The sequence below is a fragment of the Chiloscyllium punctatum genome, chromosome 37 (assembly GCF_047496795.1).
Source record: "Chiloscyllium punctatum isolate Juve2018m chromosome 37, sChiPun1.3, whole genome shotgun sequence".
Lineage (NCBI taxonomy): Eukaryota > Metazoa > Chordata > Chondrichthyes > Orectolobiformes > Hemiscylliidae > Chiloscyllium > Chiloscyllium punctatum.
The window spans coordinates 22,389,583-22,416,715 of record NC_092775.1 but is presented as its reverse complement, the minus strand read 5'-3'; the positions used below and the strand labels follow the sequence as shown (position 1 = coordinate 22,416,715).

At 40.6% G+C, this 27,133-nt stretch overlaps 1 protein-coding gene across 1 annotated transcript in view; it reads left to right on the top strand.

The window, feature by feature from the left end:
- LOC140462935 (proto-oncogene tyrosine-protein kinase Src-like) overlaps nucleotides 1-27,133 on the top strand; it is a 174,905-nt gene that overhangs the window by 72,968 nt on the left and 74,804 nt on the right. Inside the window, exon 2 of the mRNA XM_072556443.1 lies at nucleotides 14,659-14,928. Coding sequence (XP_072412544.1) covers nucleotides 14,667-14,928 — 262 coding nt within the window. The 5' untranslated portion in view covers nucleotides 14,659-14,666. The remainder of the gene's footprint in view (nucleotides 1-14,658; nucleotides 14,929-27,133) is intronic.

The window sequence follows — 27,133 nt, the reverse complement described above, 5'->3', positions numbered from 1 at the left end:
TTTCTTTTAATGTTGACTGGGAGGAAACCTGAGATTAATTTTGTTCCACCTAAATTTCACAATTGCACCTCCCCTGGGAGCACTTCAGATTGCTAAATACCTTTTGCGCTCTGTTAAAGAAAGGAACCGTCGAAGCCTGGGATAGCCTTTTATGTTTCTCTTGAGGGCTTTCACCGGCCCTGCCATAATACTTGATGAATAACTCATGAGATCCTTCCAACGCTGTTCTCATCAATCCAGATTGGTTTGGATGAAGAATGAATTGATCAGTTCCTTCCCTTCTAATTTAACTACTGCTGGGTAGAAGCAAACCACATTAAGGAGGTTTAGCTGATTAAGCAAACTGCGGAGAACTCCTGTCAGTTATACAGAGAGGAGCAATTGATGTATTGAAGTCATTACATTGAACAATATGCATAGTAAAATAATCAATACTGCATATTTTGGCTCCTTAGTTGGCTGCTATGATCTACTTGCTTTTCATGCTCGTTTCAGTATCTGGGAATTTTAGATTCCAGCAACGTAATCACACTGTCTATCGAGAAACAGCAGTAATGGCAACCTACATTTGCATACCACCTTTTATATAGCAATATACCCTGAGGGGCTTCACAGAAGTGTTATCAATAGAATCTGAAGTGGAAAAGAAGATATTGGGGCAAATAACGAAGAGGTTGGACAAAAATGTTGGTTCTAAGGAGTGTGTAAATAAAAGAAAGCAAGGGAGAGAGCCAAAACGGTTTAGGGAAAGCATTCCAGAACTTATTACCAAATCACCCTTTATTTACTTGTGGAGAGATTTTGACACAGATCCATCTCCCTCAGACTGAACAGAACCTCAAACACTCCTGTTTATATCTGCCAACCAGGGCTCCCTGATTAGACCAGGTTAACAGCCCCAATCAGGGAACTCAGATTCTATGATGTCCATCTGGCTGACCTCATTACAATCACTACAAATAGAGTAGATTTTGAGAAGAGGGACAATAGCAGATTTGAAGAATGAGGAAAAAGAGTGGAGTGAATCTGTCGCAATGTCAGCTGAAAGTTAAATGCAATATTATTATAAACTACAGACTCTGTGTTTGTTTTCTTGTAGTTGTCTAGATTAAAATATAAATCATAAGTATCTATATTAATCCATGTGCTCTGCTCATTGGATTGCATGTAGGCCTAGGGAGCTTGTTTGGTTTAGTTTGCTCCCAAAGTTTTAAATTTTAGCTGTAGACATAGCTCTAAATTCAAAGATTTACTCATATACTGTTTGGCTCTAAAATCAATCTAGACAGCCAGAATATATGATTAGATTCCCTACAGTGTGGAAACAGGCCCTTTGGCCCAACCAGTCCACACTGACCCTCCGAAGAGTAACCCACCCAGACCCATTTCCCTCTGACTAATGCACCTAACACTGTGGGCAATTTAGCATGGCCAAATCACCTGACCCACACACCTTTGTACTGTGGGAGGAAACATTAGGAGAACATGCAAACTCCACACAGGCAGTCGCCCGAGGCTGGAATTGAACCAGGGACCCTGGTGCTGTTAGGCAGCAGTGCTAACCACTAAGCCACTGTGCCTCCAATTAAATATAATCTATATTTCACAGTAGTAAGGGTTTTGACTGCTTTTGTGATGTTGTCAAGTTGTATTTGATTATACTCCTCTTTGACATGCCTTGGGATGGTTTACTAAGGTAAAAATGCCAAACAAATACAACAAAGTAGCTTGACATTCACAGTAGAACACGTTTGCAGTGATAGAATTGAAGATAGTTGGAAGAAAGCTGTTGGACATGCAGCCTTTTGCACGTAATTTATGAGAGGAGCATATCTTTTAATGACACGCATACACAAAAATATCCATTGTATCTTTATGGCTAGCAGTTCGTAACAGGACTGTGGAACTAAGGGCTAATTGATTCCTTAACTATTATTGATGCACCTTTACTGATGAGGAAGTAGTTAACTATTTACTGAAGAGAGTGATTTTATCACATAAGAATCTGTTTAATAAAAATGAAGTGGCTGTATTTTACATGATTAAATTAAGCTCCATGATTAGAGTTCCTTCCAAAGTATCTACTAGCTTTTCCTATTCATTCAGTTTTCAGTAGTTAATTAGCTTAATACAATAAGAAAATGCTGTGTAGGATTATTAGTATACTATGAAGTAAAATTCACAACAAGGATTGTGATGTGAGCCCTGTCAAGTGTCTGAAAAAGCTAACCAACAAATAAGTTAGTCAGAACACCACAATTAAGACTTGTTCTTCCAAGCAGTGATTGACCTGAACTGCCAAATGCCGATCAATGCTGTAGCCATGATGATATAAAATGTCTACTGCTGTGCTGTGTAGCACTGATGCAACTGAATGTGTCATTTGAAGAAAATATAATTGTTGTACAGCCTGTCGACACCCTTCAGTTTTTAATTAACAGAGAATGAGACCTGCAATAGTCACTTAACATTGTCATGGACTTGATGAAATGGCTTTACAGCTGAGTTTTAACCTGGGAATCTTATTTTCATGAGATTTGGCATACAGAGTGTGCATGCTTCCTCTTCTTACTCCTATTGTCAAGACACATCCTTTTGCAAGAGAAATATCTTAACTTCTTCATTCACTATTCTAGACTTATTAATGAGTATTGTGGACATTGCCCTTGTATATGTTATTCGGTTTCTAAAAGATTCTATAATTCAGAAGAAAAAACAATGAAATGTATCTACTCACTGACTGGACAAACTCGATGAAGTATGATTTAGATTGCATTTTCCCTGAAACAAAAAATGCAGAAGTGAGGGAAATAAATAGGTTCTAAACTTTCTGCTGTTACTTGCAATTTGAATTCCTCATTATTTTATTGAGGAAACTTGATCAGCTTAGATGAGTTGGACCGAAGGGTCAGTTTCAGTGCTGTATGTCTCTATGACAGTATAACTTACATTTGTATAGTGCCTTTCACAAGCTCAAGATGTTCCAAAACTACCCACACAGGATATTATGTACTTTTGAAATACACAAGACAAACAGTTTGCGCATGTCCGTTGTCCACAAGCAGCAACAAGAGGGCACTCAACAGAGCACGTATCTCTGCCACACTGTGCTATTTCAACATTAAGTACACATCTCTTATTTTGGGCTTTTCCTTGACTGTACGATGTTCTGTGATGATACATGTTACAGAAATCCATGTAATCAATAGTTTCCATCACATTGAGGAGATTTTACACCTTTCTTGCCTGTTCATGGAAATTAGATAAACATTGACTGAAGACTTACATGCACACATGGTCTTCATTAAAAAGGACCATCCCCTGCATGCATCTTTCTTCACAGGGGGACAGTCACAAGGGAATCTAATAAAAAACCCTTCCCAAATTACTGGCTTTATATTGAAAGCCTATTGTACATCTGTATTTTTGCAGGAATATCTGCTCTCACTCCCATTTTTTTGTTGTTAGCTTTAGAAGTGATTAGACGGTCTTGTAATGTAATGGATATCATCCCTGCTTTTGAGCCAGAATCAGAAGTCACACAACAACGGTTTATGAGAAATCACAAGCTTTCAGAGCACTGCCCCTTCGTCAGTTGAAGTGACTCAGGGCTCAAGTCTCCCTCCAGGGATTGATGGTTGGAGAAGATGCCTTCGTAGGATGGCAAAACATGTTCGTCATCAACTTGTAAATCCTTCGGACGTGCCCATTGCGGGCAGTAAGAGTGGGAGAGTGTTCTGGTCAGCCCTTCCTGATGTGGAGCCTCTGCCAACAGGCTGGTACCTGTTCCAGGAAAGCTAGTCATGGAATGCACTTGCTTTGTCCATTTCATGCATCACCAACTTTGGAGAAGGAACTAAAGAGGAAGATAAAAATGATCAGTGCTCATTAAAATAGCAATTTGTCGATAAAACAAATACCATTCCCAGAACAAGTATATACTTGCTTGAGGCACTTCAGCTCATTTGGGTGGTTCACTGAGTGCTAGCTCGCTGATTTAAAATGAAATCATTGAGGATATGTCACACATTATGATCTGTATGTCTGTGCTGCAGCTAGCTCGAAATGTTACGGCAACAAATTTATTGTAAAGCAAGAATCGTGCATCACTGTGTTGCTTCTCGTTCTGTTGCATGTTTATACCACAGGGTTTATCAGCAATAGTTCTTGAGTCTGAAATAAAGTGCTGCAGTATTTTTCCATTACACAAGGAGGTCTAATTTAATCTGTTCATGCGTGTTTAGTCACTGTCTTCAGACCTTCAGTTTTCTTTTTATTCGTTGGTTACCAATATTTTGCAGAAGCAATGGTACAAGAGTCAGCTGTCCTAGACACTGTTAAAACAAGGGAAGCAAACAATCAGCCTTTCTGGTGCTGTTGGAACTGGGTGAAGTCCAGAAACTGATCTCATGGCACAGTGACAACAGACCAATATTTATTGGGCACTTGCCCACAACTGTGACTAAGGAGTTGGTAATATGTGATATCATAGAAAGCTAGAGTGCAGCCTACATCCAAATTTATGAATCCTTATTGAAGGAGCAATGTACTTCCATTGGAAGTTGTTCAGAGAAGGTGCACTAGGCTGATTGCTGGGTTGAGGGGATTGTTTTATGCAGGAAGGTTTTTCAGGTGGGGCCTGTACTTATTGGAGGGTAGACAAATGGTCAGCATGGACAAGATGCACTGAACGACCCCCTTCTGTATCATTTCTATGAATATGAGATGAGCTATTGAAATGTTTAAGATCCTCAAGGGTCTTCAGAGAGTAGAACGTGTTTGCACATGTTCAGAAATTTAGAATGAGAGGCATGCTACCACTTCTGAAGGGCAATTAGGCATGGGCAGTCAATATGCCTACTTCCTAAGTAAAAATATAATTAATACAATTTCGGCTGAAGGGTCTTTTTTCAAGATGGAAATAAAGGAATAGAAGATGGAATAGAATTTTTGCTGTCACAGAGTCTTTAATCTTTGTAATTCTCTATAGTATTGAACAGTAGAAGTTGGAACGTTAAATACATTCATGGCTAAATTGACAGATTTTGAGATTCTGAGTTTGATTTTGATTAGAGTCTTGAATGGCCTGATTCGACTCTTACAAACTGTAATTCCAGTTGTTAAAAATGCAGGCTTTAAGGTGTAAGTTTCAAACAGAATCGAATGACGGAGAGATAAAACTCACAGAAATTATAAGACAAATTTTTCAGCCCCTGGGTGATGAGTTAGTACAGGAAAGGATCCATTAAATAATGGGCAGCCACATGCAGAAAGCTCCCCGATGTGTTTTCCATCACAGGGGGAGGTTTCCTGATTGTGGGCTGCAAGACAGATTGATTGCCACTCAGTGAAGATGGATAGCCAATTGAAGTCGTTAAATCTTCGATTAGGGATGACCTTTTCATACTCACTGCCATTGTTCTGGTGAAGGACTGAACTTCAGCTGTTTGCAGAGGCTGGTAGTTTAATAGAGGGGCTATTGAATCCAAGAGCTTCAGCCCCCAAAGAAAAGGCTGCCAGCAGGAAAGGCAGATTCTAACTTTAAGCAGAGTGTTGCTCCAAAGGGTTTGAATGGACAGGAATGAACTCTGATGCACCCAAAATCTGAAAGTATCCTTTACTCGAAAACCAGTTGATTCCTAAGCACTGGATAAATGATTCCTGACTTGTATCAAAGGTGGTCCCTTCATCCAAATCACTTGTGCAGATTGTGAAAAGCTGGGGCCCCAAGCATGATCCTTGCGGTGTCCCATTGATCAACCTGAGATTGACTTACTTATTACTACTCTTTGCTTTGTGTCTGTTGGCCAATCCACAGTCCATGCTCGGATAGTACCTTCATGCTCATCCACTTTCATTTTGTTTACTGTGACCTTTCCATTACTATGAGGGTCAGAGGAAGATCTTCAGTTTTTGGATATTTCCATGTTACATCCTTACAACATCCCAAAGTCCTTCCATTAATTAGTTTGGAATGTAGCGATTTACCTCTGCTATGTAGGCAAGCCAGGGAACCAATTAAAACATGAGTCTACCCCACAAACAGCAAACAGGATTAAAGACTTGTTAATCTGTTTTGATGGAGGTTATTGATGGAGAAACCTTTACTAAGGCGCCTGGAAGATCTCTTACACTTCTCTGATTATTACCTTTTTTTAATAAGCACTGGAACAGTTCAATGGGATATTAGTTCCATATCATATTTGTAAGAATGCACTGAAGAACCATTGTAGAATATTTATACATGTCTTGAAGTGAGGCTCGAATATATAGCCTTCTTGAATCAAGAATGCAACCAAGTGGGACAAAGTGAGTGACTCAATGCAAGGCAGTAAATCTCCAAAGTTTCGATGGATCACTTGCTCACTGTGTTTACTTGCTGAGTCATCTGGAAACATTGTGACATTTCCTCTGCATCGAATCATGAAAATCAAAAAACTTTTGTCACAGATTCATCCTCTCTGCCACCTCTATTGCATTGATCAGGGAGTGAGGAGTTTTACAGGTTGGATTATCTTACAGGTTTACTTCCTTCTCCCCATTTCCATGAATGCTACCCAGTCCATTACGTGGTACCCAACTGAGAAGTAGCACCGAGGTCTGTGTTCATTTTCTCGTTCATTCATGAGATGTGGATCATAGAATCCCTACTATGTGGAAGTAGACCATTCCGGCCATCAAGTCCCCACCGCCCCTCAGAAGAGCATCCCACTCCCACCCCCCCACCCCGTAAGCCTGCATTTCCATTAGACAATCCACCTAACTTGCAGCTCTTTGGACTGTGGGAGAAACCAGAGGAAACACACATAGACAGTCGCCAGAGGATGGAATCGAACCTGGGTCCCTGGTGCTGTGAGGCAACAGTGCTAACCATTGAGTCACCGTGACAGTGATAAGTCTCGCATTCATTTACTTATTACTAGCTGCCCATTAACAGATAATATCTGTGCTTGTGCCTCTTTGCATGAGGGTTATTGGTGTATCCCATACGCAATACTTGGTCTGATAAGTGCAGTCTAGCCTTTGGTATTTTGAGGTCTCCATGCACGAAAGAAATAAGGGGAAATATCATGGCTTTTATAATATCCTGGTGTATGTTGCCAAATAGTTAAGTTCTGTATTAAGTGATGAGGCCTAGTCATCAGCTTTCGCAAGTCTGACAAGATTATCTTGGGTATAGCTACTGGCATCTGGGAGTTGTCTGCGTTGAACATAACACCAGCACTATAGAGTTGTTTGCATTGACCTCCCTTAACTGAAAGCCTCTGCTGACCCATGATTTCAAGTAGGAACGTATTTACTGCTTGAATTCTACTACTACTTCTCCTTCCTTCTCTCTGCTGCAGATATTTGTTTCTCAAATCCTTTTGTTCCAAATTCTGTCCATTAAAGGAGAAAACAGGTATTGGTTGATGGAATAAATTACTGCTGATGCTAGAATCTGTACTGGAGACAACAAATGCTGGAGATTACTTCGGGTCAGACAACATTCGTAGAGAGAGAGCAAGCTAATGTTTCGAATCTTGATGGCGCTTCATCAGAGCTCTGAAGCATCATTTAAATTTGAAGGGTTAGCTTGCTCTCTCTCCAGGGTTGTTGTCTGACCTACTGTGATCTCCAGCATTTGTTGCTTTCAGGTATTGGTTGTTAGCGATTTTGTGTCCTTTCCAGGTTTCATTCAAATTGGCAGCTATGACTCAGTTGATGACACTCACTGTGTCAAAGAGCTACATCAGAACATATGACCTACAAACAGGAGCAGGCCATTCAGTCCTTTGAGTCTGCTTTTCTATTCAATAAGACAGTAGTCAATCTGATTGTAGTGTCAATTCAAGCTTTTCTCTTTGTTCTCATAATTCTTCACCTCTTTACCTATCAAAAATGTATCGAACTCAACGTTGAATCAATTTAATGACTCAGCCTCCACTATTTTCTGAGGAAAAGAATTCCACGGACTCATGATCCTCTGAGTGAAATATTCTCTTCATCTCTGTCTTGAAAGATAGACCGCTTAATTTGAACTGTGACTCCCAAACAATCTTCGCCAATCTAATTCACCCAATCTATATGTAGAATAAAGTCACCTGTGATTAATGCAGCAGTCTCTTATACAGCACACATATTTCGTTCTTGATACACTGCCCTACGGTAGTGGCTTGGTTAGTGCAGTTGTTTGGCATCAGGATCACGATGCTGTTTAATAGCAGCAGCATGAGTTCAATTCCTGTATTGGTGAGTTTACCAGGAAGGACTCTCCTTCTCAATCTCTCCCCATTGCTCTGGTGTGGAGACCATCAGGCTAAGCCACCACCAGTTGTCTCTGTCTAATGAGAATTAGGACTATGGTGATTTTATCCTTACCCTACAATATAACTACTAAGGGATATGCTGTAAACTATTCCCACAAGTGACCTTTCTTATTTCTTAGCTCTCAGTAATGTACTGATATCATTCATTTTTAAGTAATAGAGCTATTTTGCCACCTTTCCTACCTTCCTGCCAGAAAATGCTGGGGACCTTAAATATTCAGGACTGAGTTTAGATCACCTTTGAACCATGTCCAATGCGTATCAGGTTATAAATATTTATTTTTATTAGTGGTAATACTTCATCTACTCTGTTTCAAATGCTTTGCAAATTCAGTTTCAGGACTTTAACTCTGCCATTTTACAATTTCTTGCAATGTTGAGCCTGTATCTGCTACTGCACTCTTACATTATGATGCTCTGTTCTTTTCTGGCACATTCTGGTTCTCATTACCCAAATTCCTATCTTGTTGTTTCCCTTTAATGTGCCACATCTCCCTCATATGATCTCTTACATGTTGTGTTAGCAAATCCAGAAGGTTGGATTCAAATTCTGGTGCAGTGTTGACCATCTGGAAAGTCCAGTTTGGAAATTAAGTGTGATTTTGTAGGGTTATTGTGTCACAATGGTAGTGTCCCTGCCTTTGAGGCAGGCGGTGTGGCTTCATCTCCTACCTGCTCAAAAAATGTATAATAACATCTTTGTGCAGACTGATTGAAAATATTTTTTAAAAACACATCGTTGTCTCACCTCTGGGGATTGTGTTCAAATCCAGTTCAGGCTGATGTTACAAAGACCTTCTGGTTATAAACATCTATAAAATCTTTAACAGTCACTAATCAATGTCTGAATGATGTCAAACACTACGTAATCTGTTTACACACTTGAGCCAATAAGTGAAATATAATTTTTCCACAATAAACATTTTTGGAATTCTTTCTTCTTATTCCCTTTTTCAGCATAAAATAACACAAGGGATAGAGCCACACACAACTAAACCATAAGGATAGTGAGCATTAGATTATAAGGCCCTATCACCAAAGCAAAAAACAAGTAGCAATGCTTAATCTCATTGTTGATCAGAAAATAACTGTTGATGGATTTTCATCTTGCTGCTTCAGCTGAGCTCTAAACTCACATCATTTCTCCGTTGGAATACATAGATGGTGAGAATAGATTCCTAAAATGCAGAGATGCATTTGTGATATTATGACAAATATAAATACCACAACTAAGGATGCTTTTGACAGATGAAGATTGGAAACCTTGCTATTGCAAACAAATTAACATTTATTAACTGTTAAAATTACACAACACCAGGTTATAGTCCAACAGGTTTAATTGGAATCACACTAGCTTTTGGAGCGACGCATGAAGGAGTGTCGCTCCGAAAGCTAGTGTGCTTCCAATTAAACCTGTTGGACTATAACCTGGTGTTGTGTGATTTTTTAACTTTGTACACCCCAGTCCAACACCGGCATCTCTGAATCATGACATTTATTAACTGCTTAGTTTAGAAGCATGAGAGGTGATCTTCTTGAGACATAAGATTCTGAGAGGGCTTGAAGGGTAGATGAATGGGAGTGGAAGATGTACTGATAGAATAAAGAGTGAGGCAAGGAGAAATTTCTTCACTCAGATGGCTCTGAATTTTCAGAATTCTCTACACATAGGGTAATGGGTGCTTCACCATTGAATATCTCCTGTATTAACATAAAGAGATGCATGGGATTTCAGGGAATCGAGGAATACGGGGAAGGATGGGTAAGTAGTGTCAAGGTCAAAGATCAGCCATGATCCTGTTGAATGGCAGAATAGACTTGAGAGACCCTATGCCTTATTATTTTCTTTTGCATTTTGGTATTGCATTTTCAGTGTAACAATCAGGGAGAATATGAACATTTGAATTGAAAGATGGAAAGAAGTAATTTAGCAGAGAGGGGAAATAAATCTAAACATATCTGGTCAGCATGGACGGGTTGGATTGAAGGCTCTGTTTCCATGCTGTACATCTCTATGACTCTATGACTATATGCTGGAAGTCAGTAATTATCGAGTTTAATTATCCCTAATGGAGATATAGCAGCAAGACTAGAAACTCCGGAGACGAGTCATATCAGACTCAAAATGCTAATTCTGTTTCTCTTTCCACTGATGCTGTCAGACCTGTTGAGTTTCTCTAGCACTTTTTGGTTTCATTTTAGATTTCCAGCACTTACAATATTTTGCTTTTAGAGTCACAGAGATGTACAGCATGGAAACAGACACTTCGGTCCAACCCATACATGCCAACCAGATATCCCAACCCAATCTAGTCCCACCTGCCAGCATCCGGCCCATATCCCTCCAAATCCTTCCTATTCATATACCTTTCCAAATGCCTCTTAAATGTTGCAATTGTACCAGCGTCCACCACTTCCTCTGGCAGCTCATTTCATACATACTACCCTCTGTGTGAAAAAGTTGCCCCTTAGGTCTCTTTTATATCTTTCCCCTCTCACCCTAAACCTATGCCCTCGAGTTCTGGACTCTCCGACCCCAGGAAAAAGACTTTGCCTATTTATCCTATCTATAACTCTCATGATTTTATAGATCTCTATAAGATCATCTATAGTGGGCGGCATGGTGGCACAGTGGTTAGCACTGCTGCCTCACAGCGCCAGAGACCTGGGTTCAATTCCCACCTCAGGCGACTGACTGTGTGGAGTTTGCACGTTCTCCCCGTTTCTACTGAGGTTTCCTCCGGGTGCTCCGGTTTCCTCCCACAGTCCAAAAGATGTGCGGGCCAGGTGAATTGGCCATGCTAAATTGCCCGTAGTGTTAGGTTAGGGGTATGGGTGGGTTGCGCTTCGGCGGGTTGGTGTGGACTTGTTGGGCCGAAGGGCCTGTTTCCACACTGTAAGTAATCTAATCACTGTAAGTAATCTAATCTAATCACCCTTCAGCCTCCGACATTCCAGGGAAAACAGCCCCAGTCTATTCAACCTCTCCCCAAAGCTCAAATCCTCGAACCCTGGCAACATCCTTGTAAATATTTTCGGAATCCTTTCAAGTTTCACAACATCCTTCCGATAGGAGGGAGACCAGAATTGCACACAATTTTCCAACAGTGGCCGAAACAATGTCTTGTACAGCCGCAACATGATCTCCCAAATCCTGTACTCAATACTCTGACCAATAAAGGAAAGCATACCAAACGCCTTCTGCACTATCCTATCTACCTGAGACTCTACTTTCAAGGAGCAATGAACCTGCACTCCAAGGTCTCTTTATTCAGCAACACTCCATAGGACCTTACCATTAAGTGTATAAGTCCTGCTAAGATTTGCCTTCCCAAAATGCAGCATCTCACATTTATCTGAATTAAACTCCACCTGCCACTTCTCAGCCCATTGGCCCATCTGGTCCAGATCCTGTTGTAATCTGAGGTAACCCTCTTCACTGTCCACTACACCTCCAATTTTGGTGTCATCTGCAAACTTACTAACTGTACCTCTTATGCTCGCATCCAAATCATTTATGTAAATGACAAAAAGTAGAGGACCCAGCACCGATCCTTGTGGCACTCGACTGGTCACAGGCCTCCAGTCTGAAAAACATTTTAAATGAGTTTGTTATGGTTATTGAATAAATCAATGTTTTTAAAACTTCAGCGCAGTTTGGGATTTGAATTAGTGTAGTTATGGTTGTTATTTCTCAATCCCTAAAATTTTACAAATATTGATCATTGATGAATACCGATTGTATACTGATTAAAACAAATTCCATTATTTTATCATGTGAGACATGGGAATATCTGGAAATTTTATGTTGGAAATTGCATATCTAATCTTCAGCTGTTTTTTCATGAAGTCACTGGGCAGCGATCTTGTTCGAAATGAGCAATTGCACAGAATTGTATGGCATCTACAATGTAGACGTAAATCAGACCTTTTGGTCCATTTCAATGGGCCTAACTTTATAGCTCGGTTATTCTCCTTGTTAGTCTTTTCTGAACCTTTTCAAGTGCTTCTAAATCCTTTTCCAAAAAAACGTCATGACCAGAACTATGCTCGTTACTCGCCATATTGAAAACTGAAAAAAAAACTGTGGATGCTGTAAACCAGAAACAAAAACAGAAACAAAAATTGCTGGAAAACCTCAGCAGGTCTGAGGTCAGAGGTTCTGAGGAGGGATCATTTGACTCGAAACCTTAACTCTGATTTGTCTCCACAGATACTTCCAGATCTGCTGAACTTTTCCAGCAATTTCTGTCTTTGTTGCTTCCCATATTGTTTAATTCAAGTTTGATGCACATTTATTGCCCCAGTATTTTGCTTTTGTATTTGTGTAATTTCTCCACAGTGAGTTCTTCTGTAATACGATGGCTGTGTTCTTGTGCAACCCCGTGTTATAGAAAAATCATGCTTTAGAAACAGCACTTAAGTATTGGTGATGTAATCGCATTACAACCAATATATGTTTTAAAAGTTTGTGTTTTAGAAACAACGTTCCCAATTCGTCATTGGCATTACAGCGAATTCACATTGACGAAACTTGCGTTATGGCAGAATGACCTGTGTTTAAAAATTCTATCCCTTTAAAAAGAAAGCTGGGAACTTGATTTGCTATATTTTAATACCCTTTTTGACCTATGTTGCTCCTATGGACGATCTATGTTTTGTATTCCGAGGCCGCTTTGCTCCTTCATCCTGTTTGGGTTTGTATTTTCTAACATGTGACTTCCTTATTTTATTTACCAAAATGTTGTACTTCACTCTTCACATTGGAGAGGTTAGCTCCTTCCTGCCCTAGGGTTGGTTTCTGTAGTTCGTAACAAGAACCTCTCTATTTTGAACATCAGGTCCTTTAGCCATGTATTAACTCACCTGACATGGCTGTGAAAGGAAATACTACCAGGCTTCATTTCGGAGTTTTTATATTGATTTCAAGACTAGAGATAAGCTTGCCCAAGATTGTTACACCAACGCAACCATGTAAAAAATGGTATGGATTTCTTTAAAAACAAGTGCATGTTACGGAACAGAGCAAATGCAAGCAGAGGAAATTTTGAGTCTGCAACTCATCTCAAACTAAATTGTTTGTGGTGCCCATAATTCTGCAGTTGATAAACATGGTTGTTTTTGCCTCAAGGGATGAACAAGAAAGAACTCAACTGATCTGTCTGTCTGTCTCTATTTTGGTAATAAATCTAGGGATCATTACCCTCAAGGTTCTGCTTATTAAATGAGTTCCTCAAGGCTCTTGGTCCCTCAATATGATTGCCTCCCTGTAGGCAAACGTGCGGACTGCAGATGCTAAAAACCAGAGTTTAGATTAGAGTGATGCTGGAAAAGGACAGCAGGTCAGGCAGCATCCAAGGAGCAGGAAAATCAACATTTCGGACAAAAGCCCTTCATCAGGAATGGAATCCCTGTTCCTATCCAAATGATTTGTTCCAACATAGATCAGAATATGGCCCTTTCTGAATTTCGCTCCAGCTGTTTCGAGATATGAGTTCCCGTGACAAGAAGCAAACATTGTGGCCTCCGAGATTCTTCTTCGTCAGCTTGTAATTTTTCTCTGGGCTTGTGTAAATTCTGGGCTGAGAACTGCTGTACATGCTACACTTTCTATGCTGGGCTGGGCTAATGCAAATAAAGAGTGACGTGATGTTGTAGTTAGGTTACAAAGTATCATTTTTACCTCATCTTAACCCCAGGATTTTACCTTCAAAATTAACGTAGACTTGACATTGTATAAAAATATTAAAACCTACCTATTTGACTCAGCTTATCCGTTGTTAAATATCCTGTACGGATCATTGTCACATTTTGTTTGATAACCCTTTGCGAACTGTTGCAGAGTGACTCCAATTTTGTGAGTTAAGTTCCTGCTCCAGATGAGGTAACCATAAAGGTCTCTCCTTCTGAACCTCGCCCCTTGCCTGAGATGTGGTGACCTCAGATTAAACCACCATAAGTGTCTCTCTCTCTCTCTCTCTCTCTAATGAGTGTGCAATCCTGTAGGACTACGGTGAATTAACGTTTCCCTTTGCTATGTAAAAGACACTGCATAAATGTTAGCCTGAGCAGTACTGTCATCAATTCCTTTATGAATATTTGAATAATTCATTTTCTTCAAATAACCCATGTGTAAGTCTAATGAATCATGATCTTGCTGATGGCTTGCTATGGAAACTTTTACAATGTTTCTCCTGCTACTATAATTTTTTAAAATCATTTTTAATCATAGCTATCATTATGACAAGGGTTTTCCAATTGACCAGAGAGAAAGAAAAAGTATCTAAATGTGATTTATTATTCTTAAAGAGTGTTCTGGCTGTTAGTAATTTTAATCCCTTTTTTGTAGGTTTAATTATGGGGAGTAGTAAGAGCAAGCTGAAAGATCCTTCTCTGAAGCCAAAGGCTGGAGACAATAGCATTTCCTCCAGCACACAGAATCTACGTTATGGACCTGATCCAACACAAGAATCCCAGTCAACACCTGCAAAAGCTTCAGGTCTGGATAAGAACAGCTCCAATGTTACACCGTTTGGAGGAACTACAGAATCAACACTATTTGGGGGGGTCATTTCATCAAATGCATCTTCACCATCACAACGAACAGGCCAACTAGCAGGTTAGTACGGGGCACTGGAGCTGTGGTATGGTCCTGGGATAGGGAGAAAGGTTTTGATTAATTAGTCATCCTAAATTAATTTGACAACATCAAGATATTGATTGCTGAGATTTGGGAACTTTCCCGAACAATGGTTCTGAGTGCTTGACATCAAATATTTATCCTGTGAAGTAGCAGGTAATTTTGTCTCACTGGGGAAAGGCATACTGACCTTGAAGCTGATGCTGAAGGCCATTCACCAGACTGTTACTGGGGCTAAGAGAGCCAACCTATGGGGACTGCTACAGACATTAGGCTTGTATTTCCATGAATAGCTTTATTAAGGTTGCTTTAATAGTGACTTTAAGATGTTACCAGAAGGTCCTCTGTTATTGAAAGGGAAGTGGAAATCGGGAACTCTGCTCCAAACTGTCAGCTGACAGTTTTAAAACTGTGTTTGATGGATTTACATTAGACTAGAGCATTAAGAGTTAAGAAACCAAGGCATGTCGATGGAATTAAAATATAGATCAACTATGATCTATCTAAATGGTGGAACAAGCTGGAAAATGCGAAATAGATTATGCTCAGGAGAGTTCCAATGAATTGATGTTGTTCATTTCGATGGGAAACGGAGGGTGGGGTGTGGGTTTCTATTGATTGGAGTCATACTTAGCATTTAATAAGGATGCCATAGCTATTGTAATATACAGCAGACTTAATGAGCTAGTTAGCTATTATCTGCCTGAACTCCAGATCATATTATGTTAGGAAATGGAGCAGATACTTTACACAAGATCCAAGAATACCTGGTTAAGAAAGGAATATTGGAGGAGCACATTTTGATAAAATAATACCTGAGCCTCAGCACCCATTCATTTAAAAAGAAGCATATAAAGTTATCAACTCTAGTTTAATAAATTCTAGGAGTTTAACCATGTGGCATTGTTACAGCATGTGACATTTTCCGTACGTTTGCAAATGTTACTACAAATGTATAAGAGCCTCTGTGATGTTCCTACAATATAGAATACATTGCAAAAAATTAAGCAAATACCATTGTTTGAACAAAAGTCTTATTCATTGTAGCTGTTAATTGAAACGTTTGTAAAGTTTTGTCACTTTTTGTCAATAGACAGCAATTACAAAAACTAAAATCAGGCCGAAATCAGTTTTCTGATTCCTTTACCTTACCATGTTTTAATTTTGGGGTATATGAAACTCAATCCTTTTTTTAGATTAGGTTAGATTCCCAACAATGTGGAAACAGGCCCTTCGGCCCAAAGTCCACACCGACCCTCCGAACAGTAACCCACCCAGACTCATTTCCCTCTGACTAATGCACCTAAAACAACGGGCAATTTAGATAACAGTTTCAAAGAATAGGATTCTCTGAATAAGACCCATTATGTGAAAGAGCTCATCATAGGCTAATGTGACATTCTTTCTCTCAATTTTATGTTGCTCTCTATTCCACATTTTGTGTTTCAGTCTCTCTCTCTCTGTATTTCTCTCTCTCCCTATGTCTTTTTCTCTCCCCCCACAATTCCTCCCCCACAGATGCACACCTTCAAAGATTTTATGCTCTGACCAATCCTTTCTCCCCTGGTTTATGCTCCTCTTTGTCATGTTCTCTGTCTCACTCTCTGTTGCTGACAGGATCTGAGCTTTCAGGTAATTTATAATGTTGTCATTCTCACAACTGTCAATGAAGTGATCTGTTCTGAATAGGGAGAAGACCAATGAAGCTCAGAAAAAGCGGTTGGCCACAGTTCAATTCAAAGTTCTCTGAATTCTGAGTTAGAAGATTGCACATTAAAGTCCTGCTAAAAAAAAAGTAATAAAATACTGAGGTAATGCTGCACTATTGGAGGTGCCTTCCTTTGGACAAAATGTTAAACCAAGACTGAGGTAAATGTAAAAGGTGCCATGGCACTTTTTTCCAAAGGAGTCCATGAGACTTAGGCCTGCTATCCTGGCTGATACTAATATCCAAATCAATATCCTTAAAGCAACTTTTCCCATTGTTGCTTATGTTTGAACTTGCAGTGCACAAATTGGCTACTGTTTCCTGTGTTACCATAATGAAGACACTTCAAAGTACTTTAATGGCTATCAAATTCTTTTTTTTAACCTCATGAGATCATGCGAGGTGCTGCTTCAATGTAAGTTTTTGTTTCGCTCTGTGAGGTTGCAAGCTCCAACAACCAGGGTACCCCTCGCGTGTGAATGGCACATCCAGGAATTGTTCCTGGCATGCAGCATTTTGAGACGAATGCCCAATAATGGAGGCCCATTCTGCTTATTACATCTATATTAGAACTCAAAAAACTATCACAGTATTCCATTTCTCCTCCTTTCTTTGTTCAAGTTTTTCTTTTTAAAATAACTCCATTTCATAAAAATAGCGTTATGGCAGGAAATTCCACATCTGAAGCACTTTTGGCATAAAAGTTAATACTCTTAATATCCATTGGTGATGAACGAATACCCTTTAGTTACTAGCTCACTGACAAGTATATTTTCCAAACATAGAATCATTGAGTCATACAGCACGGAAACAGGTACTTCGGCCCAACTTGTCCATGCTGACCAGGTTTCTGAAACTGAGCTATTCACCTCCATCAAAATCTTTTTTTTAACATTAAAAATCACACAACACCTGGTTATAATCCAACAGGTTTGATTGGGAGCACTAGCTTTCGGAGCACCTCTCCTTCATCTGGTGGTTGTGGAGGACACAATTATAAGACACAGAATTTATAGCACTGTGACGTAACTGAAATTATACATTGAAAAATACCTTGATTGTTTGTTGAGGCTTTCATCTGTTAGAATGACCATGATTGTTTCACTTCTTTCATATGTAAATCACAGAACTTTTTTAAAAAAGTTACATTCTCAGGTTAACTGTAACAATTGGTGTCAGCCAGATAATATGTTGAAGGTGTTAGCCCCCTGAGTTCTCTGTCTGTGCCATAATGTTTAGACTGATTCCAATCCTCCCGTGGCTGCGTGGGTTTCCTCCGGTTGCTCCGGTTTCCTCCCACAGTCCAAAGATGTGCAGGTCAGGTGAATTGGCCATGCTAAATTGCTCATAGTGTTAGGTGCATTAGTCAGAGGGAAACAGGTCTGGGTGGTTACTCTTCGGATGGCCAGTGTGGACTGGTTGGGCCGAAGGACCTGTTTACAAACTGTCCAGAATCTAATCTAATCTAAAAAGTGAGTTAACAGAGTCTTACATAGATTCATGCAGTTTTTGAGCAAAGTTCAATGTAACTCTACAAGTACAAATTCACCCCACAAATGCATATGTATATGTCTCTGTCTGTCTGGGGTGGGGGTTGTGAATGTGAGAGAGAGTGTAGATGTGTGTGTTTATGAGTGTAGAGTGTGTAAGTCTGTGAGAGGGTGCATGTGTGAGTGTGTCTGTAGGAGTGTGTGAGAGTGTCTGTGTGCGTGTCTATGTATACGTGTGTGTGTGCACGTGTGTGTAGGAGTGCCTGTGTGTGTGTGTGTGCGTGTGTGTGTGTGTGTGTGTAGGAATGCCTGTGTGTGTGTATAGTGCAATGGTGATCCCTGTAATGTGACATGAACCCAAGGTCCCAGTTGAGGCCCTCCCTATGGGTACCGAACTTGGCTATCAGCCTCTGCTCGGCTACGTTTTGCTGCTGCCTGTCCCAAAGTCCGTCTTGGAGGATGGTCACCTGAAGGTCCGAGGTTCAATGTCCTGGACCGCTGAAGTGTTCCCCAACTGGGAGGGAACCCTCCTGTCTGTTGATTGTTGTGCGGTGCCCATTCATCCGTTGCTGTAGCCTTTGCTCGGTTTCCCCAATGTACCATGCCTCAGGGCACCCTTGCCTGCTACGTATAAGATAGACAACGTTGGCTGAGTCACATGAGTACCTGCCACATACATGGTGGAAGGTGTCCCACATGTAATGGTGGTATCCATGTCCACACTCTGACACGTCTTGCAGCGCCTTCCGTGACAGGGTTGTATGGAGTTGTCCTGAGAGCTGGGCAGCTTGCTACGAATAATGATCTGTTTGAGGTTTGGTGGTTGTTTAAAGGTGAGCAGTGGCGGTGTGGGGAAGGTCTTGGTGAGGTGCTCATCCTTATTGATAATGTGTTGCAGGTCATGAAGAACATGGCGCAGTTTTTCAGCTCCTGGGAAGCACTGAACAACGAAGGGTACCCTGTCGGTTGCAGCACGTGTCCGTCATTACGGTTCTTTGCTGTGGCACGTCAGAACTGGCGGTCCTCTGGATCCTCTGGACCCACGGCAAGGAGTCACTGATAAAACTACACAGTGGTATCAACACGTTTCATCCCACCATCAAACTCACCACAGAGTACTCTCGACTATCTGTCTCATTCTTGGATACATGCATCTCCGTCAAGGATGGACACCTCAGCACCACACTCTACCGCAAACCCACAGACAACCTCACAATGCTACATTTCTCCAGCTTCCACTCAAAACATATTAAAACAGCCATCCCCTATGGACAAGCCCTATGCATACACTGGATCTGCTCAGATGAGGAGGAACATGATGGGCATCTGGAAGTACTCAGGGATCCCTCATAAGTATGGGGTATGATGCCCAACTCATCGACCGCCAGTTCCGACATGCCACAGCAAGGAACTGTAATGACCTCCTCAGGAGACAGACACATGCTGCAACCGACAGGGTACCCTTCATTGTTCAGTACTTCCCAGGAGCTGAAAAACTATGTTATGTTCTTTGTGGCCTGCAACACATTATCAATGAGGATGAGCACCTCACCAAGACCTTCCCCACACCTTCACTGCTCACCTTTAAACAACCACCAAACCTCAAACAGATCATTGTTCGTAGCAAGCTGCCCGGCTTTCAGGAAAACTCCGTACAACCCTGTCACAGTAGGCGCTGCAAGATGTGTCAGAGTGTGGACATGGATACCACCATTACACGTGGGGACACCTCCCACCTTGTACGTGGCAGGTACTCGTGTGTCTCAGCCAATGTTGTCTATGAGATAGACACTCTACATATACAGACACTACAGGCAAGGGTGCCCGGAGACATGGTACATTGGGGAAATCGCGCAAAGGCTACGGCAACGGATGAATGGGCACCGCACAACAATCAACAGACAGGAGGGTTCCCTCCCAGTTGGGGAACACTCCAGCGGTCCAGGACATTCGACTTTGGACCTTCAGGTGACCATCCTCCAAGGCGGATTTTGGGACAGGCAGCAGTGAAAAGTGGCCGAGCAGAGGCTGATAGCTAAGTTCAGTACCCATAGGGAGGGCCTCAACTGGGATCTTGGGGTCATGTCACATTACAGGTGACTACAATACACACACACAGACACTCCTATATACAGACACACACACACACACACAGAGGCACTCCTATACACACACAGACACACGTATACACAGACACACACACCCACTCCTACAGACTCTCACACTCCCACACTCACACATGCATCCTCTCACAGACGTAGACCACGTTACACTCACACACACACACTCTCACAGACACTCACAACCCCCCTATCCCAGATACACACACACTCCTATAGACACGCACACTCCCACACTCATACATGCACCCCCTCACAGACTTAGACACTCTACACTCACATACACACACATATAGACTCTCTCTCACACTCACAACCCCCACCCCAGACAGACAGACAGACAGACACACACACACACACACACACACACACACACACACAGGCACTCTTACACACACATACAAACACACACAGGCACTCCTATATACACACAGACACACGTATACACAGACACGCACAGACACTCTCACACTCTCCTGTAGACACACACACTCCCACACTCTCACATGCATCCTCTCACAGACTTAGACCACTTTACACTCACAAACACACACATACACTCTCTCACAAATACTGACAACCTCCCACCCCAGACACACACACACACACACTCCCATACTCTCACATGCACCCTCTCACAGACTTAGACACTCTACACATACAGACACACACATATAAGCTCTCTCTCATACTTACAACCCCCCCACCCCAGACACACAAACCACACACACACAAAAACCCACATGCACACATACACATATACATTTGTGGGGTGAATTTGTACTTGCAGAGTTACATTGTACTTTAGTCAAAAACTGCATGAATCCATGTAAGACTCTGTTAACTCACTTTTTAGATTAGAATTAGTCTAAACATTATGGCACAGACAGGGAACACAAGGGGCTAACACCTTCAACATATTATCTAACTGACACCAATTGTTACAGTTAACCTGAGAATGTAACATTTAAAAAAAAAAGTTCTGTAATTTACATATGAAAGAAGTGAAACTATCATGGTCATTCTAACAGATGAAAGCCTCAATAAACAATCAAGGTATTTTTCAATGTATAATTTCAGTTACGTCACAGTGTAAACTTTTGCTTTAAATTCTGTGTCTTATAACTGTGTCCTCCACAACCACCTGATGAAGGAGCGGCGCTCCGAAAGCGAGTGTTTCCAATTAAACCTGTTGGACTATAACCTGATGTTGTGTGATTTTTAACTTTGTACACCCCAGTCCAACACCTGCATCTCCAAATAATTGTTTTTTACCAGTAGAGAAAGTGTCTGTATCATTTGTTAACCAATTGATATAACCATTATTACAGTACAGTAGGAGATCAACCAATCAAATCCTTACCATCCCTCTGTTGGGAGACCAAATCTGTCCTATTCCCCCATACTAATCCAAAATTCTGCCAGTTTGTTTCCCTCAAATGTTTGACCAATTTTAGTAATAATTCATTGATTGTTTCTGTTTTCACCATTCTTGTGGACAATGACAGCCAGGTCACTCCCACTTGCTATGTTAAAAAGGGTTCTTACTCAAATTCTTTAAGCATCTATTGTCCATAGTCTTAAATCTGAGTCCGTGCTGAGAGCTGGTACAATATTGAGATCTACCTGTACTATATGACAGTTATAACTCCACTTTATACCCAGTGTCAGCATGAAACACTCTTAGAACAGTGACAATATTACTCCATGCCTGTTAATCAGACAGCATGCCCCCACTTTAAACTATATTACTTTGGTACTTGTCATTCTTAGTGAATTTCTCACATTAATTTTTTTTCTATTTATCATTCCATTTGTTCCACTGGCCACTGTACAAATTAATATTACTGACTCCATCAGCCATGCAAAACTCAGTGCGAGTCAGTGGTTGTGATAACTGATCTCTGCGTGTAAGCAATTGTGACTCATTTAGTTTGCCCTGTGGTAGCAAGTGAATTTGGAATGTGCAGGAAAAAGCTCAGCTGAGTCAACACTGCAGCTTGGATGAGCCGTACTGGGAAATAACAGGCAATGAAAACTGAGAAGTAATTTCCCTCTGTTTCACTTATTTTCTAATGTGACCTGTACAAATGAAGATCTGATGTAGAGTTGTGCCCATCAAATTGATTTTACATTTCAAAAGATGCTTGTCTGTTTGATCGATGACACAATTGTACAATGATCAATATACAGCACACATAATCTCCATCAATGGCAACCTTACTTCATATGTAGGAAAAGTTTGCTGTCTAGTGTGTAGCTTTGGTATGATTTTATTTTAGAAATTATTGAACATAACTTATTAAATAAGTTCTATCATCTGTGGGCTGTAATGCTCTTTCCTTTACAGTTCTGGTAAGTATGACTTACAGGAGAAAATCAACACTGATTTCATACTAGTTAGCTTTGCTCAGTTGCTAATTCCCTCACATCATAGTCAGAAAGTTCAAGCCTTACTGTAGACTCGAGTACATTCTTCTGTGAGTCTGCTGAATTCTCAGAAATGCTATCTTTAAGATGAAACTAAGACTCAGATTTTGTTTACTTGCTCAAAGTGAATGTAAATAAATAGTAATGTTACTTGGGGACAAAAAGCATAGCATTTCCCAATGTTTAGCTCAGTACCCATTTCTTCACCATTTCTTAACCATCTCCAAAGAAAGCATCTTATCTGATCATTTACTTTCTCGCTGTTTATCAAATCTTGCTGTTTGCAAAGGGGCTAATACATCTGCTTACATAATAATTGCACTGCAAATGTAATCTGTGAATTGCAAACTGTTTTGGAACATCATAAGGACATGATTAGATGTTATTCTATACATAAGTCCCTAAATCTTTAATTTTCACATTGGAAAGGATAGTTAGTATAGAAAATGGAATTACTGCAATCATGTAATGGAGGATTTTCTTTGAGTTGGGTTGAAGCACGTTGTTGAGACATACTTCAGAAAGCATCGCACCAAGCTCTTAATATTGGTGTCCCAAAATTAGTTAATACCATTGCTTACCATCCAGATATATTCTAATTCCTGCTACTAACCCACTGAGCATAAAGGCTTAAGAGTGAAAGAAATACATGCACAAGCTGGCTTTGGGTGAATGTGCAGATGATTTTTAACCTTTTCTGCAATTCTGTCTTTTGGATGAGGTGTACATTGCAGTTGCACGTGCCATCTTCACAGGACACTTGAACACATGTTGGTCATAACTGGAGCATCTTGACATGATTTTAGCAATGCGAGGCAGAAAAATAAATTGCAGAACAAAGTTTTAAAATGAATGATGTTGATTGCATGAAGGATATCGAGCTAATCTGTGATAGAGCACACTGAACATTCAGGTACTGAAGGTTTGATGCAGTGAGAATTAATTTGCAGCTGCTGAGCATGTCATTGAGTTAGTAGATCATCAGCAATTCGGGCAAGTAGCTTCCATATTGATTTTGTTCTCCTCCCTCTGGCTCTGTTGCAGTGTTATGTCTGTGATTTCACATTAGGCTCCAGCGTCTAGAACAGCTTGTTCTTGCTGGGGATTTTATATCTTTTCTTTCAGTTTGAAGTTTCAGACACTAATGTGGCTTTACAGCTTGCATACAAAATCGACTTACCAGAAATAAAGACACTCAGGAATTGGAAGTAATTATGAGGGCAGTGACAACAGGCGAAGAAAAATGATTGAAAATCAAGGGGCATAAATCTGATGTGGTAATTTTCAGAAAAGCTGTCTTAACGTCAGGCATTACCTGCAGGAATATTTATCCCAAATTCAGGCAGTGTGCCTCCATTTCCTGAATCCTTTCATCCCATGCCTCACAGCCAACATTTTTCAGTTACAGCGAAGCTGAACATCAATTACTGAATGCCAGAAATGCAATTTTGCTGGGCAAAGCACTTTTTTTTTATAACTTCATATAATTTCAAGATCTTTGATGTCAATGCTTGCCTTCCTTTCTGAATGTTCATCTGACGTCAGTGAAACATGAACTGAGTCACTTCTGCAATAGGCAGTTACTCCACTCCACCAGAATGTTTTGCATTCCCCTAGTTTCTCTCATTATATCTTTCTTTTGGTTTTCTGGTCATGATAGCTCTTTATGGAGCTCAGTGTTTGTTTGATAACACTCCTGTGATGTGCCTTGAGTCACTTTACCACACAACAGTTGTTATACGTGCATGTTGTCATTCAGTGGCCACTTAGACAGAAAGGCAGACATTCACATGTGGCTTTTCATGACCTCCGGATATCCCAAAGCACCTTGTGACCTCTGAAGTATAGCCAGCGTAGCCAAGGTGGCATGATGGCACAACGGTTAGCATTGCTGCTTCACAGTGCCAGGGTCTTGAATTTGATTCCAGCCTTGGGTGACTGTGTGGAGTTTGCATGTCCTCCCTGTATCTGCGGGTTTCCACTGGGTGCTCCAGTTTCCTCCCACAGTCCAACGATGTGCAGGTTAGGTGGATCAGCCATGCTAAACTACCCCATAGTACACAGGCTAGGTAATTAATGCCAGGTTATGGGGATAGGGTGGGATGCTCTTCAGAGTATTGATAAGCCAACTGGCCTCTGTCTGCACTGTAGGGATTCTCTGATTATTGTCACATAGGAAGCAGGGCAGCCAATTTGAGCACAGCATGCCCCAAGCAATAGCAAAGTGATAATCTGTTTTTATGATGTTGGTTGAGGGTGAAATACTGACCAAGATTGCAGGGACAACATCCCTGATTTTTCTTTGAAATGATATCATGAAATGTTTGACATCTGCTTGAGAAGCCAGGCAGAACCTTGACTTAAAGTGTCAATGATACCGCTGCCTCAGTCCTGCGTTAGTCATGTTTTTATGCATGGGCTCTGGTGTGGGACTTGAACACTGAATCTTCTAATTCAGAAGCTAGAGTGCTACTGACTAAGTCACAACTGTGTAGCATTCCGGAATCCTGTTTATTAAAGGTCTTAAATTCCTATTTTGTATAACTAAGCTGTTGATTATCCACAACCTTTGTCAGTATCAAGGTCATTGATGTGCTGTGAAGCAAAATCAAGAAAGATGTTTGAATGAGAAGCCATTCTTTTCACATTCTGCCTTCAAACAATTAATATTCATAATACACTACATACCAATTACTAGGCAGTGAAAGGCAGACACGTGAGATGGGCCTGTATGCAATATTGGCTCTTTGTTGCTGTTCTTTATATTATAATAAATTGATGTGTTCTTTGCCCTTTCACATTCGGAGCTAAATTGATTTAAAAAGTCTTGCACATATGAGCAAACTATAAATCGGGAATACATGGTTGGATTGTTCTTTGAACTCTGTCCAATGAACACAACAGCAACACTTTTGGATTGTTGAAATAGTTCATTAACTTGCCATTGATTGGAGTCACGGGGAAGGAGCCTGTGGTATTTGTGGTAAAAAGGATTCTGGCAACATTTCTTTCTTTGACTGGGTTCGAGGGCTTATTTTTCTTGAAGTGGTAGAGGAATAACTATTCTTAAGAAGAGGCTTCTGTCTCCCTAAGATATAATATATTGCATGATAGCAATTTAGTAAAAGTTACATTAGTTAGTTTGACATCGTTACTAAGACTATTGGGAGATATTGATGAGACATCTCTCCCTTTTAAGACTCAGAGGTATTCATTCAATTTACCCGCCCAAGATGGTATGACATCATCAGGTTGGGTGGAGTTTAATGTAATCTATAAAATAACCGCATCATAACAAAACTATATGCGATCTTTCTCCCAAGCTTCTCCCTTTGCAGTTAATACTTATACATTTAGACCATACTAGACCACAAGGTATAGAAGCTGAATGAGGACATTCAACATATTGAGTCTGCTCTGCCATTCAATCATGGCTGATATATTTCCCAACCCCATTCTCCTGCTTTCTCCTGGTAATTCTTAATCCTTTCCTAATCCAGAACCTATCTATCTCTGTCTTAAATACACACGATGACCAAGCCTCCACAGCCTTCTGTGGCAATGGGTTCCACAGACTAACCATTCCTCTGGCTGAAAAACATTCTTCCTCATCTCAGTTCTAAAAGGTCACACCTTCACTCTGATACTGTGCAACCGGATCCTAGTCTCTCCTACTAATGGAAACATTTATGGATTCAATTACATTTTTGTCTGCTCCATCTGTGCCCACGTCTCCAACTTCACAAATTCAGGTGCTCTGGAAGTTGCACAATTCTTTCAGAACACTTTCTCTTCAGACCTGGAAGATTGGTGGGTCTTTGGGTTATGGACACTTGACTGTGATCCTAATCTTGACCTTGCCTGTAACCTTTCTCTCCATAATAAGATCATTTATCTTTTAGGTGTCCTTCTCAGAGGACATTGTTCCTGCTAACTAAAACATTATCTTGTCTGGTGGACCATTAATCTTCTGAATGTCTTTCACAGAGGAGCTCTTCCCTGCCTAATTGGGTAGCGTTCCCATAACAACATCTAAGTGATCTTTTATCTCACAAATTTCCAACATGGAAGATGGCTGCTTGGTGGAAAAAATGTTTGTTTACTTTGCTGTATCTTGGATGTCTGAGTCAGACTTATTTTTCTTATTCTGGATTAGTGGTGCTGGAAGAGCACAGCAGTTCAGGCAGCATCCAAGTAGCTTCGAAGCACCACTAATCCAGAATCTGGTTTCCAGCATCTGCAGTCATTGTTTTTACCTTGTTATTTTTCTTATTGAACAGGTCTTGAATCTGTAGGCATTCATCTGGTTTCAGTGAAGTTGTACGTAACTCATCTTCATTTTGTATAAGCACAGCTTTATTTTCAATTTGCTGTTGATCCGTGTCGAAGTATGTAAATGCTTTCCTTCAACTGGTTTATTCATTTGGATGTCTTCA